At 34.6% G+C, this 21,424-nt stretch overlaps 4 protein-coding genes across 4 annotated transcripts; 2 read left to right on the forward strand and 2 right to left on the reverse strand.

Moving 5' to 3' along the window:
• Nucleotides 1–7,491: 7,491 nt before the first annotated feature.
• On the forward strand, nucleotides 7,492–9,165 carry LOC137815964 (protein MAIN-LIKE 2-like). The gene is made up of 4 exons (XM_068619070.1): nucleotides 7,492–7,740; nucleotides 7,834–8,340; nucleotides 8,434–8,493; nucleotides 8,587–9,165. The coding sequence occupies exons 1-4, from the start codon at nucleotides 7,492–7,494 to the stop codon at nucleotides 9,163–9,165; spliced, it is 1,395 nt and encodes a 464-aa protein (XP_068475171.1).
• A 452-nt stretch (nucleotides 9,166–9,617) lies between these two features.
• On the reverse strand, nucleotides 9,618–10,555 carry LOC137815965 (uncharacterized). Its single transcript, XM_068619071.1, has 3 exons — nucleotides 10,055–10,555; nucleotides 9,903–9,974; nucleotides 9,618–9,782 (listed from the first exon to the last, which is right to left on the reverse strand). Exons 1-3 carry the CDS (start codon nucleotides 10,553–10,555, stop codon nucleotides 9,618–9,620), a joined length of 738 nt encoding a protein of 245 aa, XP_068475172.1.
• A 6-nt stretch (nucleotides 10,556–10,561) lies between these two features.
• LOC137815966 (uncharacterized) lies at nucleotides 10,562–15,342 on the reverse strand. Its single transcript, XM_068619072.1, has 6 exons — nucleotides 15,260–15,342; nucleotides 13,020–13,153; nucleotides 12,362–12,504; nucleotides 12,146–12,275; nucleotides 11,149–11,969; nucleotides 10,562–10,858 (listed from the first exon to the last, which is right to left on the reverse strand). Exons 1-6 carry the CDS (start codon nucleotides 15,340–15,342, stop codon nucleotides 10,562–10,564), a joined length of 1,608 nt encoding a protein of 535 aa, XP_068475173.1.
• Nucleotides 15,343–17,233: 1,891 nt separating this feature from the next.
• On the forward strand, nucleotides 17,234–20,488 carry LOC137816165 (alpha carbonic anhydrase 4-like). Its single transcript, XM_068619246.1, has 7 exons — nucleotides 17,234–17,422; nucleotides 18,341–18,552; nucleotides 19,064–19,170; nucleotides 19,272–19,374; nucleotides 19,621–19,779; nucleotides 19,875–19,928; nucleotides 20,146–20,488. The coding sequence occupies exons 1-7, from the start codon at nucleotides 17,335–17,337 to the stop codon at nucleotides 20,233–20,235; spliced, it is 813 nt and encodes a 270-aa protein (XP_068475347.1). The 5' UTR covers nucleotides 17,234–17,334; the 3' UTR covers nucleotides 20,236–20,488.
• The last annotated feature ends 936 nt before the right edge of the window (nucleotides 20,489–21,424 follow it).

Consider the following 21,424-nt stretch of genomic DNA (forward strand, 5'->3'; position numbering starts at 1 on the left):
TCATTGATTACTGTATTTTTGTATTTGTGTTGTCAAGGAGTGTTGCGTGTTCTTGAGGTGTTCAAGATCAACACTCTCGGTGTGGTTTGCCAAAGCTAATGTGTTTCTTGAGGGGTTTAAGGTCACTACTTTGGTGCGTCGTGTTTGTAATCTAGTTTTGATTGCATAGTGGATTACCCAATGGTTTCTGGGGACTGGATGTAGCTCTTGGTGTAAGAGTGAACCAGTATATATCTTGAAAAGCTTGACTTTGTTGTTAAGTCAATTCAACCGATTGTTTCGACAAATCAATCGATTTTTTTTCCTGAAAACCTTAACATAATTATGTTAAGTGATTTTAATATATTTTAAATGATCCTAACAACCTTGGCTCCTTTATTAAACGTTTTTGACCACTTGGTTGGTCTATATAAAGGTGGTTTTACACTCCTAATCTTTGTGTAAGAAAAAAAGTTTATCAAAACAATTTTTCCAAGATTCGAAAGAGCTTTGGATCATTCTTAAGTGTGTGGAATAGGATTGGGTTGTATTATGAACTTTAAGCTTTGTAATACCCAGGTGTATTCTATTCTCTTCTTCCTTGATTACTGTATTTCTGTATTTATGTTGTCAAGGAGTGTTGTGTGTTCTGGAGGTGTTCAAGATCAACACTTTTGGTGTGGTTTGCCAAAGGTAGTGTGTTTCTTGAGGGGTTTAAGGTCATTACTTTGGTGTGTCGTGTTTGTAATCTGGTTTTGATTGCATAGTGGATTACCCAGTGGTTTCTAGGGACTGGATATAGCTCTTGGTGTAAGAATGAACCCAGTATAAATCTTGAAAAGCTTGACTTTGTTGTTAAGTCAATTCAACCGATTGTTTCGACAAATCAATCGATTGTTTTTCCTGAAAACCTTAACAGAATTCTGTTAAGTGGTTTTAATATGTTTTAAATGATCCTAACTACCTTGGCTCCTTTACTAAATGTTTTTGACCACTTGGTTGGTCCATATAAAGGTGGTTTTACGCTCCTAATCTTTGTGTAAGAAAACAAGTTTATCAAAACAGTTTTTCCAAGATTTGAAAGAGCTTTGGATCATTCTTAAGTGTGTGGAATAGGATTGGGTTGTATTATGAACTTTAAGCTTTGTAATACCCATGTGTATTCTATTCTTTTCTTCCTTGATTACTGTATTTGTGTTGCCAAGGAGTGTTGTGTGTTCTTGAGGTGTTCAAGATCAACACTCTTGGTGTGGTTTGCCAAAGGTATTGTGTTTCTTGAGGGGTTTAAGGTCACTACTTTGGTGTGTCGTGTTTGTAATCTGGTTTTGATTGCATAGTGGATTACCCAGTAGTTTCTGAGGACTAGATGTAGCTCTTGGTGTAAGAGTGAACCAATATAAATCTGTTTATGTGATTCTCTCTTTCCCTGATCTTACATATATATGTTTTAAGTTGTTTTTATTAACTGCTGATAAAAACAACCAGTTGATTTTCTGGAAATCAACTAAAACAACTTTATGCTTTGCTTTCCTTAGTTTCTTTCTCTGTGATTCTTCATTGACTTTCATTATACCTTCAAAGTTTTCGAAAATCTTTTATAAACAATCCTCCACCCCCCCCCCCCCCCCCCCGTCTTGTTTAGGGCCATATATTCTAAGAGTGGGTTGGTGGGGTTGACATTATTATTAGGTGAGAGAAGGAGGGAGCGTGCTGGAATGGTGAGTGGGAGAGGGGCTCAAGGTGCTTTTCCATTTCCACATGCAACTTTTGACGTGGCAGATGGTCATTGGGTAAGAGGGGTGGTGCGGCTAGGAAATTAGGTGAGAGAGGGGGTGTGGTAACGTTAATTTTCGTGGGCAAGGTAGGTGTGGCTATTGAATTAGGTGAGAGGGGTTGTGAGGTAACATTGATTGTTGTGGGCAGGGTTGGTGTGGCTATTGAAGTAGGTGAGAGGGAGTTTGAGTTAGAATTATTTTCAGTAGGCAGAGAGATGCGACTTGAGTTTGAAAAGTGTAAGGGTGGGTGCCCTTTGTAGCTTTGAAGTAACGAAGCATAGAAGACGGGGTGGATCTTTGAAGTCGTTGGCAGTCGGAGTTCATACGCCACCGTGCCAATACGGCGAAGGATTTCAAACGGGTCGGAGTAGTGCAGCGCAAGCTTATGTGAAACGCGGCGTTCCACGGATTGTTGTCGATACGGTTGGAAGCAGAGCCACACCTATTCGCCAACGTTGAAGGACACGTCCGAGCGGTGTTGGTAAGCGTTGTCCCGCATGCGTTGGCATGTGCACTGGAGATACTTCTTCAATTCGTGTAAGATGACGGTGTGTTGGTGGAGAAGCTCGGTCACGGTGGTTCCGGAGTCTGGGGTATGGAGCAAATCCAAAGTGGATGGTAGTGGACGACCGTAAAGCGCTGTGAAGGGTGATGTGCCTATGGCTGAATGATGGGATGTGTTGTACCACAATTCCGCAAGGTGAAGAAAGCGATACCACGAGGTCGGGTGGTCACTAGTAAAACAACAAAGGTATGCTTCTAAGCCTATGTTTATCACTTCTGTTTGCCCATCTGTCTGGGGTGGTATGATGAATTGAACTCGAGGGTCATGCCTTGTGCTTGAAACAAGGTTTTCCAGAAGTTGCTAATGAAAATGGGGTCACGGTCAGACACGATGGATTTGGGAATCCCATGAAGGCGGCATATTTTGCTTGAGAATCATCGTGCAATACTCTGAGTTGTGTAGTGGGTTGGAAGCGCGAGAAAGTGGGCGTATTTTGTAAGTCAGTCACAGATGACCCAAATGACGGTGTGCCCCGCGGATGAAGGTAGGTGTGTAATAAAATCCATGGATAAGTCTTCCACACTTGATCTGGTATTGGCAGAGGTTGTATTAACCCTTGAGTTTTCTTTGGCAGGTACTTGTTGCGTTGACATGGAGAGCACTGTTGTATGAAGCTTTTGACGTCCCTCATCCATTCCGGCCAGTAGAATGAGGCGGCTACTCATGCCAATGTGGGTTTTAAACCCGAGTGACCTGCGGTGGGAGATTCGTGGCATTCTCGGAGTACCTGTTGGCGAAAATTGTCGGTCTCTGGAAGAAAAATTTTGTTGCGAAAAAATAACAGTCCTTTGCGTTTGTGGAATAGGGATGGTGAATGTTGGTTGTGAGTGTACTGTTGTATTATTTGGAGGCCTTCACTGGTGGCGAAGTAATGTTGGAGGGTTTGGAAGATGGTCGACATGGGAGAAGAGATGGACACAAATAGTGATTTGGGTGTCGATTCTTGGCGGGACAGGGCATCAGCTACGACATTTGTTTTTCCAAGTTTGTACACTATCTTAAAATCATATCCTTGTAACTTGGCAGTCCACTTTTGTTGTTCTGGGGTTTGGATTGTTTGGGATAACAGGGTGTTGAGGCTTTTCTGATCTGTGAAAATGGTGAAATGTGTGCTAAGTAAATACTGACGCCACTTTTTAATTGCTTGTGTAATGGCATGCATTTCTCGGACGTAAACTGATGCAGATTGGAGGTGGGGACACATTTTTTTTGCTGAAGAAAGTTATGGGATGGTTGGCTTGGCTGAGGACAACCCCTACGACTACAACAGAGGCATTTGTTTCCACGGTGAAGAGTTGTTGGAAGTCTGGAAGGCATAGTGTAGGAATTTTTGCCATGTGTGCTTGTAATATTTGAAAGGCCTCTTGTGCTGCTGATGTCCATGTAAATTGTTTGTGTTGTAATGAATCGATGAGCGGAGAGGCGAGAGTGGCGTAGTGGTGAACAAATTTTCTATAAAAACCAGTGAGGCCGAGGAAAGCTTGTAAATCCATGAGTGAACGTGGTTGTGGCCAACTTGTGATTGCTTGAATTTTTTATAGGTTTGGTGCGACACCTTTAGATGAAATAAGTTGGCCTAAATAGCTAACTTGGGTTGTAGCGAAACTGCATTTAGATAGCTTAGCAAATTAATGATGTTGTGCCAATAATTGCAAAATAAGCTCTAAATGAGTTTGGTGGTCCTGAAGTGTGGGACTGTAGACTAAAATATCATAAAAAAAACAAGAACAAACCGTCTGAGGTAAGGCCTTAGTAGATCATTCATTGCTACTTGAAAAGTTGATGGTGCATTTGTCAAGTCGAAAGTCATCACTAGGAATTCATAGTGACCATCCATTGTTTTGAAAGCTGTTTTGTGAGTATTTGTGGGGGTAAGGCGAATTTGGTGGTATCCAGAGTATAAGTCAATCTTAGTGAAAACAGTAGCTGAACTCAATTCATCTAGCAATTCATCAATGGTGGGGATGGGGAAGCGGTCACGGATTGGGGCTGCATTTAAGGCTCTGTAGTCTATGCAAAAACGCCATGTACTGTCTTTTTTCTTTATCAGAATAACTGGGGAGCAGAAAGGGCTAGTGCTTGGTTTGATAATACCTTCGTGAAGCATTGTTTGAATAAGGGTAGAGATGGTGGATTTTTGTGAGTGAGAGTAGCGATATGGTTTAACATTGATGGGTGATGTGTGAGAGAGGAGCAGTATGTGGTGGTCATGGGATTGTGGAGGTGGTAAGCCTCGAGGAATTTGAAAAATGGTGTGATGTTGAAGTAGGATGGATTTTATTGAAAATGGAAGAGAGAATAAAGGAGAGGATGGGGTTTGTATGCTGATTTTTAGAGGGAGGGTGGAATCTGATGGTGTAACAATGGTAAAAGATGGAGGGATGCCATGGCTTTTGTGGAAAGGAGTTGGCAGAACTGATGATATGTAGCTGAGGTTGGTGTGGTGGGTGTGTTGGCTTTTAGAGTGATCTGTTGGTTGAGATGGGTGAAGGCTATGCTGGGGATAGAGAAATCAGTTGTAATTGGGCCTAGAGTGCGCAACCAATCGATCCCTAAAACGACATCCGCTCCTTCTTTGGGAAGGAGGTAAATGTGAAGGTAGCATTTTGGAGAGCGATATTAATTGAGGGACAAATGCCCTGACATGCGATAAAAGCTCCATTTCGAATCATGATGGTAAATAGGGGACTGGGTGAGATGGTTAGATGAAGGTGATGGGCAATGCAGGGCAGTAAAATATTGTGGGAGCTACCGGAGTCTATTAGGACTGTGACTGGAAGGTTGTGGATGAGACCCGTGAATTTGAGGGTTTGTGGTGAGAGGGTGCCGTTTAGAGCATGGGGTGAAAGGTGGAAATGGATCATGTCATTTATACGTGCGAGTTCTAGGGTTTCTTCAGTGGAGGCAGAGGGTCAGTCAGGGTTCTCTAGGAGTAAAAGAGATCTGGAGCTAGAACACTTGTGGCCTGGGTAAAAAATTTCATCACAGTTATAGCATAGACCTAATGCTCTTCTTTCCTGAAGTTGTGCATGTGAGACATTTAATTGGTAGGTTAGGGGCGGGAGGTTATGGGGTACAACAGGGTGATTGAGATTGGTTTGGGTAATCGTGGTTGTTGGAGGAAGGTGTGGGTGGCGTAAGTTGTTGGTGGTGTGGTGCTGAAAATTGGTAAGGTTTGGTGAACAAAAGAGTTTAGGTTTGGAGTCTCTTATTTTGTCTTCGATGAGTTTAGCAAGGCCAATAGCCTGGGAAATGGAGTAGGGATTAAGTATAGCAAGTTCCCTTCGGATTTCGGGATGGAGGCCTGAAGTGAAACAATTCAGAACGGTTTCTGGGGACAAACCCTTGACATAGTTACATATTTTTTCAAAGTGTGCCTGGTATTCTGAAACCGAAGAATGTTGGTGTAGTTTGAATAGTTCAGCTTGGTGGTTGGTATAGGAAGAGAGGCCAAAACGCAACTTTAAGACACGGGTAAAAGAGGGCCAATCTGCGAGAAGGTTGTTCTGATGCATCCACTTAAACCAGCTAAGGGCATCCCCTTTCATGTGAAAGGGAACCATGATAATCTTTGGTCTGGGGAAATTTGGTAGAATGTAAAATACTATTCAGCTTGGAATAACCAATCCAAGGGGTTTGGTCCTTCAAAGAAGGCTAGTTGTAGTTTTGGTGGTCGTATGGTGGGCGAAATATGTGGTTGGTCTTGTGTGGACATGTGTGGGGAAAAAGTAGAAGGGAAATTAGGGGAAACTTGGTTCACCAAGGATGTGAGGGTGGTTTGAAGGAACTCTTTATTGGCCTCTATGTTGGTCTGCCTGGTTTCGGTGGTTTCCATTTGTGCTTGTATGGCTGAAAGACGTTCGTGGATGGTAAGGAGAATTTCCTCAAGGTCCTTAGGTTGGCGTGAGAGAGGCATGTGGAGAGCAATGAAAGCACCAATGATAGGTTATGATTATTGTTGCCTACTAAGAGAGATGTTAAACTCTGAATATTCTACTCTAGGTTTAAGAAACTTTTCTCATGTCTTTTATTTACGTTTCTCATCACCTAAACAGGAGATGATGTGGACTGATACAAGTCATTGGGCCCTAAATTTCTATAACCAAAATTAGACATGACAATGCAAATAATCTAGTGGCTTCTTCTTCCCGTGGGGGTGCAAGAAGAAACTGCCTAATCTATTACATAACATAGTCTTTCATTCATGAGGGCTTCTATTACATAACATAGTCTTTCATTCATGAGGGCTTCTTCTTCTGTCTGATGGGCATGCTCTCTTGGAGGCCCAATACTCTAACAGTATTCCTAAGAGCTAACATAAGAGTGCTTCTTCCTGCACCTCCATCCCTTCTTCAGCCACCCCCATAGTAAACTTGATTTACTATTATGCCCCTCAGTAAAATAATATTAAAAATTTAAAACTAAACCTAATTTTACTCCAACCCACTTTGTTTTATCTCTTTGCTTCGTTTCACCAGCAGCAACAGAAGGCGCGGCGACACCCACCCCTCTCATTCACCTCATTTTCTTCAAACGACCAACAAACCCCATCCTCGCGCCCAGCAGCCCCCATCCTCGCCACCATTCACTTCCATTGTAACTCCAAATCATTGTTGAAGCATTGAGCCTCTTCATCCAACACAGAAAAGGTTAGTTCTGGATTTTTTTGTAAAGGAATTGTTTTAAAGCATGCATTGTTTTTGTTCCACATCACAGAGATTTATAATCCGGTAGTGTGTAGTTAGGTTCCGTATTTAATAATCCGATAGTCTTTTTCAATAGTTCCAAATCCGGTAGTCTTTTTTAATAGTTCTGGATTACATAGGTTTTCGGATTAAATAATCCGGTAGTCTTTTTGAATAGTTCCAGATTACATAGATTTTCGGATTAAATAATCCGGTAGTCTTTTTGAATAGTTCTGGATTACACAGGTTTTCAGATTAAATAATCCGGTAGTGTTTAATTAGTTATATAATCCTGTATGTGTTTTTTAATTGTTGGTTAAGGTTTCGGATTAGATAATCCGGTAGTATTAATTTTAGGATTTCAGATTAGTTAATCCGGAAGTGACTTTTTTTTGGAGTTTCACTTATGCAATCCTTTTTAGTTTATTTTGTTTCCAGTTGAAGAACTTTTTTTTAGATTATGTGCCATGGTTCACCTATGACAGATATGGCTAAAACAAGAGGTGGTGGATCTCAAGGTCATGATCGAACAAGACCAACGGCATCCGTCCGTAGAAGAGATCGAGGTGTTGTGGAGGAAAGAATTGGTGATGTTAATATTGATAATGACAATCAACAAGAATTACATGATAATAGGAAAATGGATCAGGGAGAAGGGTTTCCTGGAGGACCTTCTGATATGTCTTTGCTGGTAAATTTTGCTGACCATGTTGCTGTTAAGCTTTGGGATGGTGAGGTAAGAACGAAAAAACCTTCAATTAAATTTTTTTTTGTTAATTATTGTTTAAATTGATTTAATTATATTAAATATATACAAATTTTGTATTAGGATCGGGGAGAACTTAAATTGGTATCCCACAGTAGGAAATTACGTAAATTTGGGATGCCTCATGCTGAGATTGAAGTTCTTATACAAAATTCTGGATTATTTAGTCTCTGCAATATAAGCTATGAGGTGGGGGACAAGGGGTTGATTTCAGCCTTTGTTGAAAGGTGGCATGCTGAGACAAACTCCTTCCACCTTCCCATAGGTGAGATGACCATCACACTTGATGATGTGTCATCTCTTTTACACCTCCCCATTTTGGGTCAATTCCCTACGTATGTGCCCTTAGAGTACAACAGAGCTGCAACTATTTTAACTGAGTTATTAGGGGTGGAGGAGGCTCGTGGGAAGGCTGAGATGAGGCAATGTCGAGGCGTCCATGTACGATTGAGTTGGCTTCGAGATATATATGCGGAATGTTGCGCTCAAGAGGCTTGGGAATGTGCTGCTAGAGCTTACTTGTTGCATGTGGTTGGATGCACTATTTTTGCAGATAAAAGTGCCACATCTGTATCTGTTTCGTACTTGTTGTTATTCAACAATCTTCGTATGTGAGGTGGATACGCATGGGGAGCAACAACACTTACACATCTATATGAGCAGTTGAAGGATGCCTCCTACTTTAACACAAAGCAGTTGGGCAGTTATGTGACACTTGTTCAGGTATGAAACCATACAAATAATTAGCAATCACATGTTACATTCCATAATTTTTTGTATTAAATATTTTATAATTAATATAATGGAATTATGCAGGCATGGATTTATGAGCACTTCTCGGGCATGGGAAGAAGGGATATTAATCCCTCATATGACGAGGTACATCCGCGGGCAGCACGATACATTGTTGCCCATCAGATTTGTGCGGTTGGTGATGTGCGGGTGCAGTTGGATGGGCTCACACACGATGACGTCATCTGGACTCCATATGAGGACCACAGATTGAGCAGGCCATTTGAGACCATTTATTTATTCTCGGGTCACCTACGATTGGGCAGCTTATCACAGAGACATATGCCCGAGCGTGTGTTGCGCCAATTTGGCTACGAGCAGAGCATTCCACCATCACCGATGCCAATTGAGAGTCCTGGTGCACATGTCATTGATCAAAGGTGGTTGCAATTTGATCACCACTTGGTGACAGGTTTGACAGCTGCTTCTAGTCCATCTGCATATGTTCCTGAGTACATGTCTTGGTTCAGGACGGTGTCACACCCATACATTCGCAGAGGTGAGCTTGGAGATCGACCCAGTGTTGTACCACGTCGTCGCCTTCGTAGTACAAATGTTGAGCAGGCAGGTCTCTCGTCTCAAGATGAGCGTGCACATTCGTAAGTTTTTTTTTTTATTGTTATGTGATTAAACAATATATTTGAGAAGTTTAATTTATTTTGAAGTTGGTGCAGGGTATATTTAGGCGCATTGTTAGTATTCTCCAACGCATGATAGATTGTCGTCAGGTCACTGAAGGCACTGCGCATATGAGAGTACAGAGGCAACACTGCATTTAGCCCGAAGCGTGACAGATGAAGGGGCGGTGTACACTAGACGATCACGTAATGTTCGGGGACGTCGTTGATATTTTGTTTACTTACATGATTGTAATAATAATAACTTTGTATGTGTGCAATATGGTTTAATTAATTTATGTTGTAGTGTTTTCTATTTTATTTTTATCTGACATAAACACGAATTCGTTATGAATCGGAAATGAAGTAATAAATTATGAATCAGAAGTTAAGTAATAAATTATGAATAAGAACCCCACATTATAAATTATGTCTACATCAATCGTCTCCAAGGTTCACATATGTCAGACTAATACTAATTAATTGGGTAAAAGATTGCATCCTACCAACGTAATATGATGACCATGACCTTGCCTCTGGGTAACAATGTGTACACCATAAAATGTCAGCGGTAGGTATGGGACAATCATCAACCATTTTTACCTGCACAAAGTGTGAATCATATACATGACCAATACATAGTAATCGGTGTAGACCAACATCGGTAGAGGGTGCAGTATGCAATGGGAAAATAGTAATATTTTGTTTCAAAGACAAACAAACTAAGATAATATTGTATCTGCTTGCTATTAAGTATCCCATATCCGGTATTGTCATCCATTTGTCAACACTAGCCTGCAAAATACAATAATGAAATTAGATAACATACAAGTTCAATTAATCAATGCACATGACTCTTATGAATATACACTTACCACTGACAACTCATCCATTAGTAGGGATCTCTTGATATGTTCTACCCGTTGATGACCACCTAATAATGTTGCGTATTCTTCACGCCACTGAGATATTTCTTTAAATAAATCTATTCTGATAAGTGGCCATGACTCTTCACCCATCCCCAACAAGGAGGCAATAGCACGAAACCCACAATGTCCATCCGCTTTAACATCTATTACATCGAAAATATAAGGGTGACATTTCGGATGAAATTGATTAAGCATGGGAATTGCATTGGTGTTGGTCGTCACCTTTCCCTTAGGAGTCTTCAAAGATGATGAGCTATCATTTACAATATGGATACGATCTACATGCTCAAAATATGAAGGGATGCGTTTTGTAGATCTCTGAAATTTGTTTGTTTGGCTCTTTTGGGATCCTTTTGTCTTGACTACATTAAGTGGTGCACATAATGTTGTCATGTCTGGGTAGGCAATTTCACGCAACTTGTTTTTAATTGTCACTTTGCCACACATGTCAACCTATTTGAACCGGGATAGAATGACATCCCATTCTTGTTGAATTGACAACTCAGATGATGAATCACATTCAGATAAATCTGAAAAGCTTAGTCTCGTCCACATAACATGAACTTCATTAAGAGGAATGACACCCATAGCATATCTGGCTAATTGACAAGCACATGGTAATCCGTGAGTTCGTCTAAGTACACATCCACAACATTCACTATCAAACCCCACATCATTGACCTGATCAAACTCTTCAGCAATGAGAATCAAAGCATGTTTAGATACAAAGCCAACCAACATCTTGTACAACTACACATTGAATGTGTGTCCTATCACATGTAGACTCATTTCAAAGGATGCCTTGATTTCGTTATGTTGAAGTATAATAACATGCTTGATAGCATCCCAACATGAGCACAAGTCTCCCATGCTATTTTGTAATATTCGTTTCAAAGACCAATGAGCTGATTCAACCTTGTATAAGTATAAAACATAAAACAATTAGACGTTATACATGTTCTAAACAAAGTAAAGGCATTGATATACCTGTTTGATGTTGTATTTCCCAAATGCATTAATGAATCTGTCCAACACTTTACAAATTTTTCTTTGTGCGGAATAATCCATGTGTTCTTCACATATTCAACAAGTAATGGCAACGGTGAACAAATAGTTTCAAAACTTTTAACAAACTCATCAAATTGAGCAATATCTGTACAATCAATGATAGTCCTCCATGAATCCATCACAACTTCCCAGGCCTCGACAGAATCAACCAACATTTTACAGTTTGCTTTAACATTCTTATTGATATGAAACCGACAAAGAAGGTTTCTTGCTTTAGGAAACACAATATTGATGGCACTCATCAAAGCAAGATCTCTATCACAAACAATGACTTCAGGCCCCATATGCGATGTCAAAAGTGACCCTTTAAATTTTTGTAGTGCCCATATGAAGTTCTTTTCCTTCTCGCTAGATAAGAATGCAAAACCAGCAGAAAAGGACAAACCTGTACAAGTCACACCAATAATCTCAAGCAAAGGTAGTCGATACTTGTTTGTTTTGTAAGTCGTATCCATCAAGAATACAATGTTAAATGCATTCAAAAGTTTCACAGCATTAGGATGAGTCCAAAAAATATCACTAACAATATTGGAAGACTCATGACACGTACTCCAGTGAAGATAGTTGTCACGGTCTAACAACATCATTAACTGTTGTAATTCAGTTCGTGGTCCTCTAACTGATCTCTTGTATGAGTATCTTGCATTGTATACTTGCTTTATTGTTGTCATATTATCCTCATTATTCTCCTTCAAAGTACGTAGTATGCTACTCGGTTTAACCATGTTTTTAGTCATATCAACAAGCATGGAATGTTCATTCGCTTTTAATTTGTCCGCATATGGATGACCAACTAATGTATCATACAAATCATGATTATGAGTACCACATATTACCTTAAGTACCCAACATTGACCCTTTCCAATAGGTTTACCTCGCAATTTAAAGGGACATTGACATTTTCGAGTACCAGTTACAGTAACCTCCAAACCATCCTTATACTTTCTGTAACTACCCCCCTTTCATAACCTAACAAGACATATGTTTTTCTCCCTTGCTTCCCATTTGCTATGTCAGACCTAATAATGACAATAACAAAACCAAGTCTATAAGCAACCCTACGGACCCATTCAAGTAAGTCTTCTCGCGAAGGAAAAACCTACACAAAGTTATTCCAACAATATTACAAAAGCACTTCTTCAAATTATAAAGCAATAAACATAAATAGAATGAAATTTTATTCACCTCATCTGTTGTAAAATGAGTACCATAATCCTCTTCAACTAATTCATGTTGATGCACAAAATTCATTAATTCTTCCATATATATCATTTCTACTTCATCCGATCTTTTTGTAATCAATCCAACCTCCATGTCCATACTTACACCTTCATTCATAAAACATAAATTTCTATTTTATTCTAATTTACATAAATTCACACAACTATGCAAAATAAAAACAACATTCAATTACCCTTCCAGATAGTGTAATCCATAAGTAAAATAGTACCTTCCAGATTAGATAATCCGTAATGCATTTCTCAACTTCAAAGTGACTTTCGGATTGTTTAATCCATAAGTCAAATTAAAACAGCAAATTGCATTCCGGATTACATAATCCATAAGTCATATTTAAAGTTCTAAAATGACTTCTGAATTACGTAATCCATAGTTCATTTCTTACCGGATTACACAATCCGGAAAAGTGAGTATGTTTGTTCTGGATCCGATTTACCCCCGATTTAACTAATCCGGAACACTTTAATGTTGTCTTACGGATTGTAAAAACATTCCGGATTATAGGGGTGGATAACATGAAGTTCATTGCACGGATTATACAATCCGGTGATCTAGCGAATTAACCCAATCCGGAGAAATAAGTGTTTAAAGCACGAAGACTTACCTACGAACGGAGAATATGAGCCGTGAAGACCATCCACCACAGCAACAGCAACAGCACCACCACCACGGTTACCACCACAAGCACCACTATCACCACCGGCAAGCACCAAGCACCAAACACCAAGCACCAAACACCTTCGTTTTCACTATGCGAAGAAAGGTAAAACAAATTTTCTATTTTTATCTTTTTTTACTGAAGGACAATTTTGGAATTTTAAAAGTGTATGGGGGTGGCTGAAGAAGGGATGGAGGTGCAGGAAGAATCACTCCTAACATAATTTGAATTTCAGTTTTCTTTTTTAAGTTTGCTTTTCATGTTTTTTTTTAAATAAAAAATAATTGGAAAACATTGTTTTCTAAAGTCCTTGGCAAAGTCTTATGTAGCTTCTACACCCAATTCCTTTTCCAAAATTATCTTTTATTTGAACTGAAAATTCAAAGTTTTAAAATTACATTCCAGACAAACAAATTTGAAGTAGATTATTATGTTTGGAAAATAAAATTTTAAAATAGAATTAGAAAATTAAAATTTCATTAAAAAAATGTCAAAATGTAAAAAATACATTGTGAAAAAGAAAATCTAGAAACATATTCTGAAAAAATATTTCTAGAACTCAGAAAAATATTCTGAAAATCCAAATCCAAAAACGTGTTTCACATTGATCAGGTTCAGGTGCAGGAAGTAATTGCCAAGTTCTTAACTATATTTGTAAGAACCTGAACTGGGCCAAGGCTATTAATTTTCTCATTTTTTTTCTTTTTTTCTTTCGGGAGTTTTTCAGTTTGCATGCTCTTTTCTTATCCCTTGTCTCCAATTTCTCTTTCCAATTTTGATTCTCTTTCTCATCTTTTACATAACTATATCATACCATACAGAGAGTAACAAAGTATTCAGTATTTAAATTCGATTGAATTTTGATATTGAGTAAATTCATTTAATTCTAAATGAATAGTTTTTTTAAAATTCAGGTATTATATAAATAATTTTAAACTAATATGTAATTATGATGAAAGTTGAACAAATGTTCATACTATTGGTAAAGAGTATGAAAATAAAGTTTAGAGTTTTTGTGATTTGTTTGAAAAAATGAAAAACCTATTAAGAAAACATATTATTGTACATGCATTTATTGTTTGAAATGTGTTATTTTGTTATTAGATATTTAGATGTTATAATATTGAATTGTATTATAAGTTAATAAACTAAAAAAAATATAGAATTAAAAAAAACATGTATACTTAATTTAAGTAAAAAAAAATCCAAAAATAAAAAAGAGAAACTATTTTTTAAGTAAACGAACATGTATGAAACTTAATGACTTATTATGATAACACAAAACAAAAATTATTACCAATTTCTCAAATACTTTTTAAGAATGATTACTTACCTTTTTTTCTGTAAAAGTTTATGGATAAACCTAGATGTTCCAACAATGTAAATAAAAACATGTGATTTTCTTGTTTTAAGTAAAAGTTTATGAAATAATATTGCTGATGATATAAAAAAAACATATTGATGAAGGGTAAATTAAAATAGAAGTGAATGGTAGCTCAAACTTTAAGCAAAATCAGTGTATGGCATATATATTTTTTTGTCTTCTTCTTGCACCTAATTGAAGCCAAGAAGAAGAAAAACATTCCTAATGCAAGAATATAAGAAATTAGCAAACACCCTATGTATAGATGCCTAATTAAAATTTAATCAAAGTATCATCATAATAGCTTCTTCTCTTTTTTCACAAAAAGTTAATGGTTAACTTGAAGCAAGATTCTTTTCTTCTATACTTCAGTTGAAAAAGTTATAACTAATTCTTCTCTTTAAAATTATAACTAATTTTTCTTTTTAGTATCGGTAAAAACTCGACACTTGACAATAAAGAAATAATAACAGAAAATTTTAACTTGAAAAACTTTTTCAAGTTGAGAAGTAAAAACCACGGAACCTAGTTCAGAAAATATTTTTTCTATGAAAGTAAGATTACAATATTTGTTTCGTTCACCTTGTAAGAATACCACTTAATCTCACCCAAGAAGGGAGGAATACAAAGTATCTTTAGCATCTCACTAAGATTTCTAATCTCACACTATGATGTATATCTATTCTCTTATTTACTCTCTCTATATATTTCCCCCTTGCTTACATTTTTCTTTCTCACGGGTACCCTTTATATAGAGAATGAGATGAATGCTTCTTCATAAAGAGATAATGGATAAAGAATGTTTGTCACATTTTCAAGATACCTTGAAATCACTATCTTCAACATGTTAAGTTGAACTTCAAAGTCTTCACGAGAGATACAATTCCAAGACTTTGGAATGTCCATCATTGAATATACTCAATAGATCAATTACCAATATTCTTTAGTTATGGTCTCCCATTATATTAAGGAGCTATCCCCAACAATTTAAAAAAAAAGTTATTTAAATAAATTTTTTAATTGTTTCTTGCAAAGTGTCGATTTTTATTTATATTTTCTTTTAATTTAATTTATATATATTTTGAACATAATTTTTATATGCAAATATTTAATAAAGTTTAACTTTTTTATCTAGTCATTGACTTACTTATTAATAACACATGTGCATATACATTATGAAATAAAGTTTCTCATATTGGATTAGTGAAATTTTTCCATAGAGTAATTTTAAGAAATTTTCACCCAAATATTATATTTGGCTCCTTTACTTCTTTTAATAGAATATTGTGTGAAATATTTACCTAAATAATATATTGTGTCAAAAAATTATTCAAATAGCATGGTTTATTATAGCAGTTCAGAATTCAGTTTTATTTTAAATTTGATTTTTTATTTATTTAAAAAAGGATAAAAGATAACTGATAATTTTTTAGCTTTTAAAAATAATTATTTAAAAAAATGGTTTGAAAAATAATTTCTTATAAATTTATTTAGAAAAATAATTATATAGTATTTATAATAATTTATAAAAAGATTATTTACAAAAACATATATTTTAAGCAATAATTATTTAAAAAATACGTAAATAAGAAAAATTTGTTAACCAAATTAACATTTATAAATTTGAAATAATTTATTTTTGAAAATTTGGTTTGAAAATTGTATAGAAAAAGGGATTTTTTTAAAATATAGTGGAAAATGTTTTATATAATTTAAATTATTGATTTGGGAATAATAAATATAATTATTAAAATATTTATAAATGTATTAATTATTTTTTAATGTATTAATTATTTTTTAAAATAGTTATTCAAAGAAAAGTAATAGTTTATAATTTTTTTATACAGAACATTATTCCTTAATTTATATATATTTACAATGTTATTCAAAATATTTATTTAAAGATAATATTTTTATTCTAAAATTTTAAAATTATCTTTCTAAACTTGTATTTTTTAAAATGTATATTTTTACAATGTTATTCAAAATATTTATTTAAAAAAAATATTTATTTAAAGATAATATTTTATTATAAAATTTTAAATTTATCTTTCCGTTATTTTTAAATTAAAAAAAATCAAGTTCAGAATGGAAACAAACTCTGAACTCCTACATCAAACAGTACTATTTGGGTAATTATTTAAAATAATATGCTGTTTTGGTAAATATTTAATATAATATTCTATTGGAAGAAATAAATGCTCTGAATGTGTTTTTGGTCAAAAATTCTTAATTTTAACGTGTTTCAATTGTTGAAAAATTAAGTTTTAATACTTCATTACTTTCAATTTTTTTTATAAAATTCTTTTATTTTATACTATAACAACTGAAAAAGATCATATGAATGTAATAAATTTTCAATTAATAAAAAAAGTAAGCAAGTAAAATTTTGTCTATATATTTTTTTATCACATGATTCATCAGTGCTACAGAATTTTTTTTTTGGACTTAATTTATTAAATATTGGTCATTGATAATGAAGTGATACATTATATTACGTGTTAACAAGTGATCTGGTTAATAAATAATAATAAATATTATTTTTAATAACTAATTAAATGAAAAACCTTATGGTTTGTGCGTTTCAGAAGATTAAACCAACACAACAGTTACAGATTAAAAAAACCAATATATCAATTTTTAACTTATTAACTAAGATTAATATAGCATTGATTAACTAATTCACCATTTGGTTTCTCCATTCTATAAGGTGAAAAGTTGTCACATTTTTAACAAGCCATGAATGAGAAGAGCCACCACATATTCTTGTAAATTTTCAAAGTCTCAGGAGCATCCACTCACATATATATAGAGAGAGGCACACACCAACATGCATACATGGACATGCAATTGGTGTTCATGACTATTACATCACCTTAAGACCAATAGTCAAGCACAATGAATCTCCACACCAATCTCAACTTTTTTTCTGTTCTCCTGTTCCTGTTCATTGTCTCTTCTTCCTTTCTTGCATTAGCTAAAGTTGGTATGAATCATTTACAAGTATTGTGATTAACAACACCTTTGATTTTTTCTTTTTCTTTTTCATGTTAGAGAAATTCAGAATGAGAAGGTATCATTGTTGTTATACATCATTTGGCAAAGATAACCTGGGATATTAGTAATATCTTTATCTTTCTGTTCCTCACAGCATCATGTTTTGCCAGTTTTTGTGTTTGTGTTCTGAAAGCTGTTATGTGCACAATCTTTTTATAAGCATTTGTTTCAATAAAACTTAATTTCTCTAGTAGTTGAAGTATGATTTCCCTTGTTTTTCCAAATGAATGCATATGATATATATAACCTGGTTGTTGATTTCTTACTGATTAACTGGAATGAACTTTGTCCTTTGCAGCATTCATAGGACAACATTTGTTTCTCCTATAGTTGATTTTTTTATTCCTTTTGGTTTTCTTTTACCATTGGCTTATAAAATGTGGATTAGAATTAAGGAAGAAACATCAAAAGAAAACGCTTTACATTTACATTTCTTTTATGTTAATGGGCCTTAATAATACTTTTACAACTTTCTGAGAGTCACCACCAAATGACTATTTCTTTTCATTTACATTTTATGAGTTCACATCATAAATAAATATTCTCTTCCCATATTTGTGAAGCTATATACTTTCCCCCCCTAGGATTTTCCCACTTTTTTATGTTATCTTCTGTTACCAATTTTTTTTATTCTCACTCAACTTACTCACCCTTCATTGTTTAAATAGAAAAATACTGAAAGCAGGGAAAGGAACAACCTGTTTACATTTCTTGGAACATTTTTAGTCTTTTCTAATATTGTGGTCCAATTCCTAAAATCAGTGATAAAGAATAACAACTGGAATCCTTAATAATGGCTCATTTTTGTTTATTGAAATTGTCCTTGGCTTCTTCCTTATATGAACAGATGAGGAATATACCTACAAAGAAGAGAGTAGCAAAGGGCCAAAGAATTGGTGGCGTATCAACCCAAAATGGAAAGTGTGTGGGAATGGAAAACTACAATCTCCCATTGATATCCTTGACAAAAGGGTGCAGGAATTTCCTCAATTGGGTAAACTTCAAAAAGATTACCAACCAGCTCCTGCTGTCCTAAAGAATACTGGTCATGCCATCATGGTGAGCCATTAAACCACCACACACACTTGAGTATTGGGATCAGCCTTTACAAAATTGATTTGAGACTAAGTTTGATTTCCAAGTGAAGTGATAGATATTTTAATATTTTGAAGTTTAAATAAGTTTGAGTTTGTCATTATATAATTCATTCTTGTTTTCAATATCTAACAGATATTTCTTTTATAAGTATCTAATAGATTGAATCTTTTAGTCTGAGATCTCTGTTAAGTTAAAATACCTCTCACTGTTTTAGTTTAATACCAACTTATTAACTAGGACAAAGTTTTTCTAGTCACATATAGAAATCCTTGGTGGAGATATGATCAAACTAAAGATAAGGAAGTTACATAATGTTTCATGGTGGCAAACTTCACCTTATAAATCAATTTTATAAGATTGAATTAGACTTAAAATACACTTCTTAATAATACTTATTTATACAAATCAATACTTTCTCAAAACCTGACACATTTGCATGATGAACTAATATTTGTGCTTCATGTTTTGACAGATGCAATGGAATGGGAATGCAGGGCAGCTTAACATAAATGGAACTTACTACAAACTGATTCAATGTCATTGGCACACACCTTCAGAGCACACGTTGAATGGAAGGAAGTGAGTTTGCCCTTTTTCATTTAGCTACTCTGAGTGCCTGATGTAGTGGTGGTGAACCTCTTCAGGATTGCATTGACATGATTCTTCTGTTTGTTTTGTAGGTTTGACTTGGAACTGCATGCAGTCCATCAAAACTCTAAAGGAGAGACTGCTGTTATTGGAATATGGTATAAAATTGGTCGTCCAGATCGCTTGCTTTCAAAGGTTTGCAATTGTTTGTGAATATATTTATACATACATGCTTGTACAGAGTATAGATCACTCATACCTGTGTTATGCAGATGAAATGAATGTGTACAAATATATAAATTAAGTGCACATAGTTCTCTCCCTTTAAATTTTAAGATAACTTTGCCTTATTTGTGATCCTGTTAATATCAAATGGAATTTAATTTGTGCTGGAAATGATTGTGTATTGTGCATGAGTGATTAATCCCAACTTTTGGGCAGCTTCTGAAGGACTTAAAATCACTTGGGGACAAGGACCTAGATTTAGGAGTGATTAACCCAGGAATCATCAAATTTGGAAGCAGAAAGTACTACAGATATGTTGGTTCTCTTACAACTCCACCATGCACTGAAGGTGTTGTTTGGACAATAGTCAAGAAGGTTCTGTACTTTCACATGATTTTTTGTAACTAACTAGTGTAGACTGGTTTGTACTAAACACCCTTTTGTAAACTCATATTGCATGTTTATCACAGGTGAGGACAGTCTCAAGGGAGCAGTTGAGAGCATTGAAAGCAGCTCTTCATCATGTAAGTAACTAAGCACCAACTATAGATTTCTCAAAAGCAAATTCCTAAACCAACTGTTCTTTAATTTAATTAAAATCCACAAATATTTCAAGACTTTTTAACATTCTCATCTAATTATGGATTATCATATACTTAGAAACTGTTGACTTTTTAACAAGGAACAAATGAGCATGCAAGTACCACTACAATCCTTATCTAAGTCACATTTTTTCCATAGGAATATGAGGACAATGCAAGACCTACACAGGAAGTTAATGGAAGAGAAGTTTGGTTATACAGAGCTAAGGAAAATGCAAAGACTACTTAGATATTTGTATGAAGATATGAAGGAATGGAGATGAAGCCTGAAGGATAGATGATGAGAGCAGGGTGAAGCATCTGGAATGATATATATTATCTTTAGAATAAAGTTTTCTTCACACTCTATCAGTAAACTCTACAACTGCTTTTTGAAATAAAATATTATAATTTTTAGGTGTTAAGTGAATGAAAATGGTATCTAAATGTTATAAAATGGTGTAACTCTTTTTTTACCCATTTCAATAAACTAATTCATAAAATCACTTCCTTCTTTTTCTATTTTCAATCACTTAAATAATATTTTTTTTCTTTATTCACTTTAGACAAATAAGGTGTTAAAGAAGAGCAACACTTTTGTATTAATTTGTAAAACTTCTTTATGAAACCAGTTGTTACTAATTGTTAACCAGCAGAGGTATGAATGTGCTCATATGTGATGCATCAATGGGGTTTCATTGGATTTATAATATTTTTTTAAAATTTCTCAACTAGTGTTCTAAAGATATTTTAACTCAGTTTTTTTAAATAATAATTCATAAATAACATTATAAAATTAAATTATTTCTACTATTAAACTAAAATATTTTATTTTATAATTAAAAATTTAATGTTTTATTTATTTAAGAAAATAAACTCTTATAATGAGGAAGAATTAGTATATTACGTTTTGTTAGAAAAGAGAGAAATAAGTATATATTTAAAAAATAAGAAAATTATACTACTTAAAAAATTAATTTAAAAATATAAAAATTATATTAGTTTTTCTTAATGCAAGTTAGTCGTAAAAAATAATTACAATATTTAAATATTCAGAATTAAAAATAATAATAAAACACTCTCTGTCCCTCTTATTTTTTTTACAATTTTAAATTTTAAAAGTATATAAAACATGGAAAACAAACTTTTTAAACTTCAGATTTTCAATAAAGTAAAAAAAGGTTTATACATCCTAACCGTGCTTTCACTTACGAACAAATGCTAATTATTTAATAAGTTGATATAATTATATTACTTTCAATAATAAACTTAAATTTACTTAAAAATTAATAAATAATTCCATATATAAAGAAAATAATTGATGTATATTATAAATCACAATAAAACTAGTCATATTTTTTTATCATGCGTACGAAAAGAAATAAAGAGTACGAAAAGAAATAAAGAGTACGAAAAATAAGAAATGTAACTTTATAGAT

This window comes from Phaseolus vulgaris, chromosome 1 (assembly GCF_000499845.2).
Source record: "Phaseolus vulgaris cultivar G19833 chromosome 1, P. vulgaris v2.0, whole genome shotgun sequence".
Classification (NCBI taxonomy): domain Eukaryota; kingdom Viridiplantae; phylum Streptophyta; class Magnoliopsida; order Fabales; family Fabaceae; genus Phaseolus; species Phaseolus vulgaris.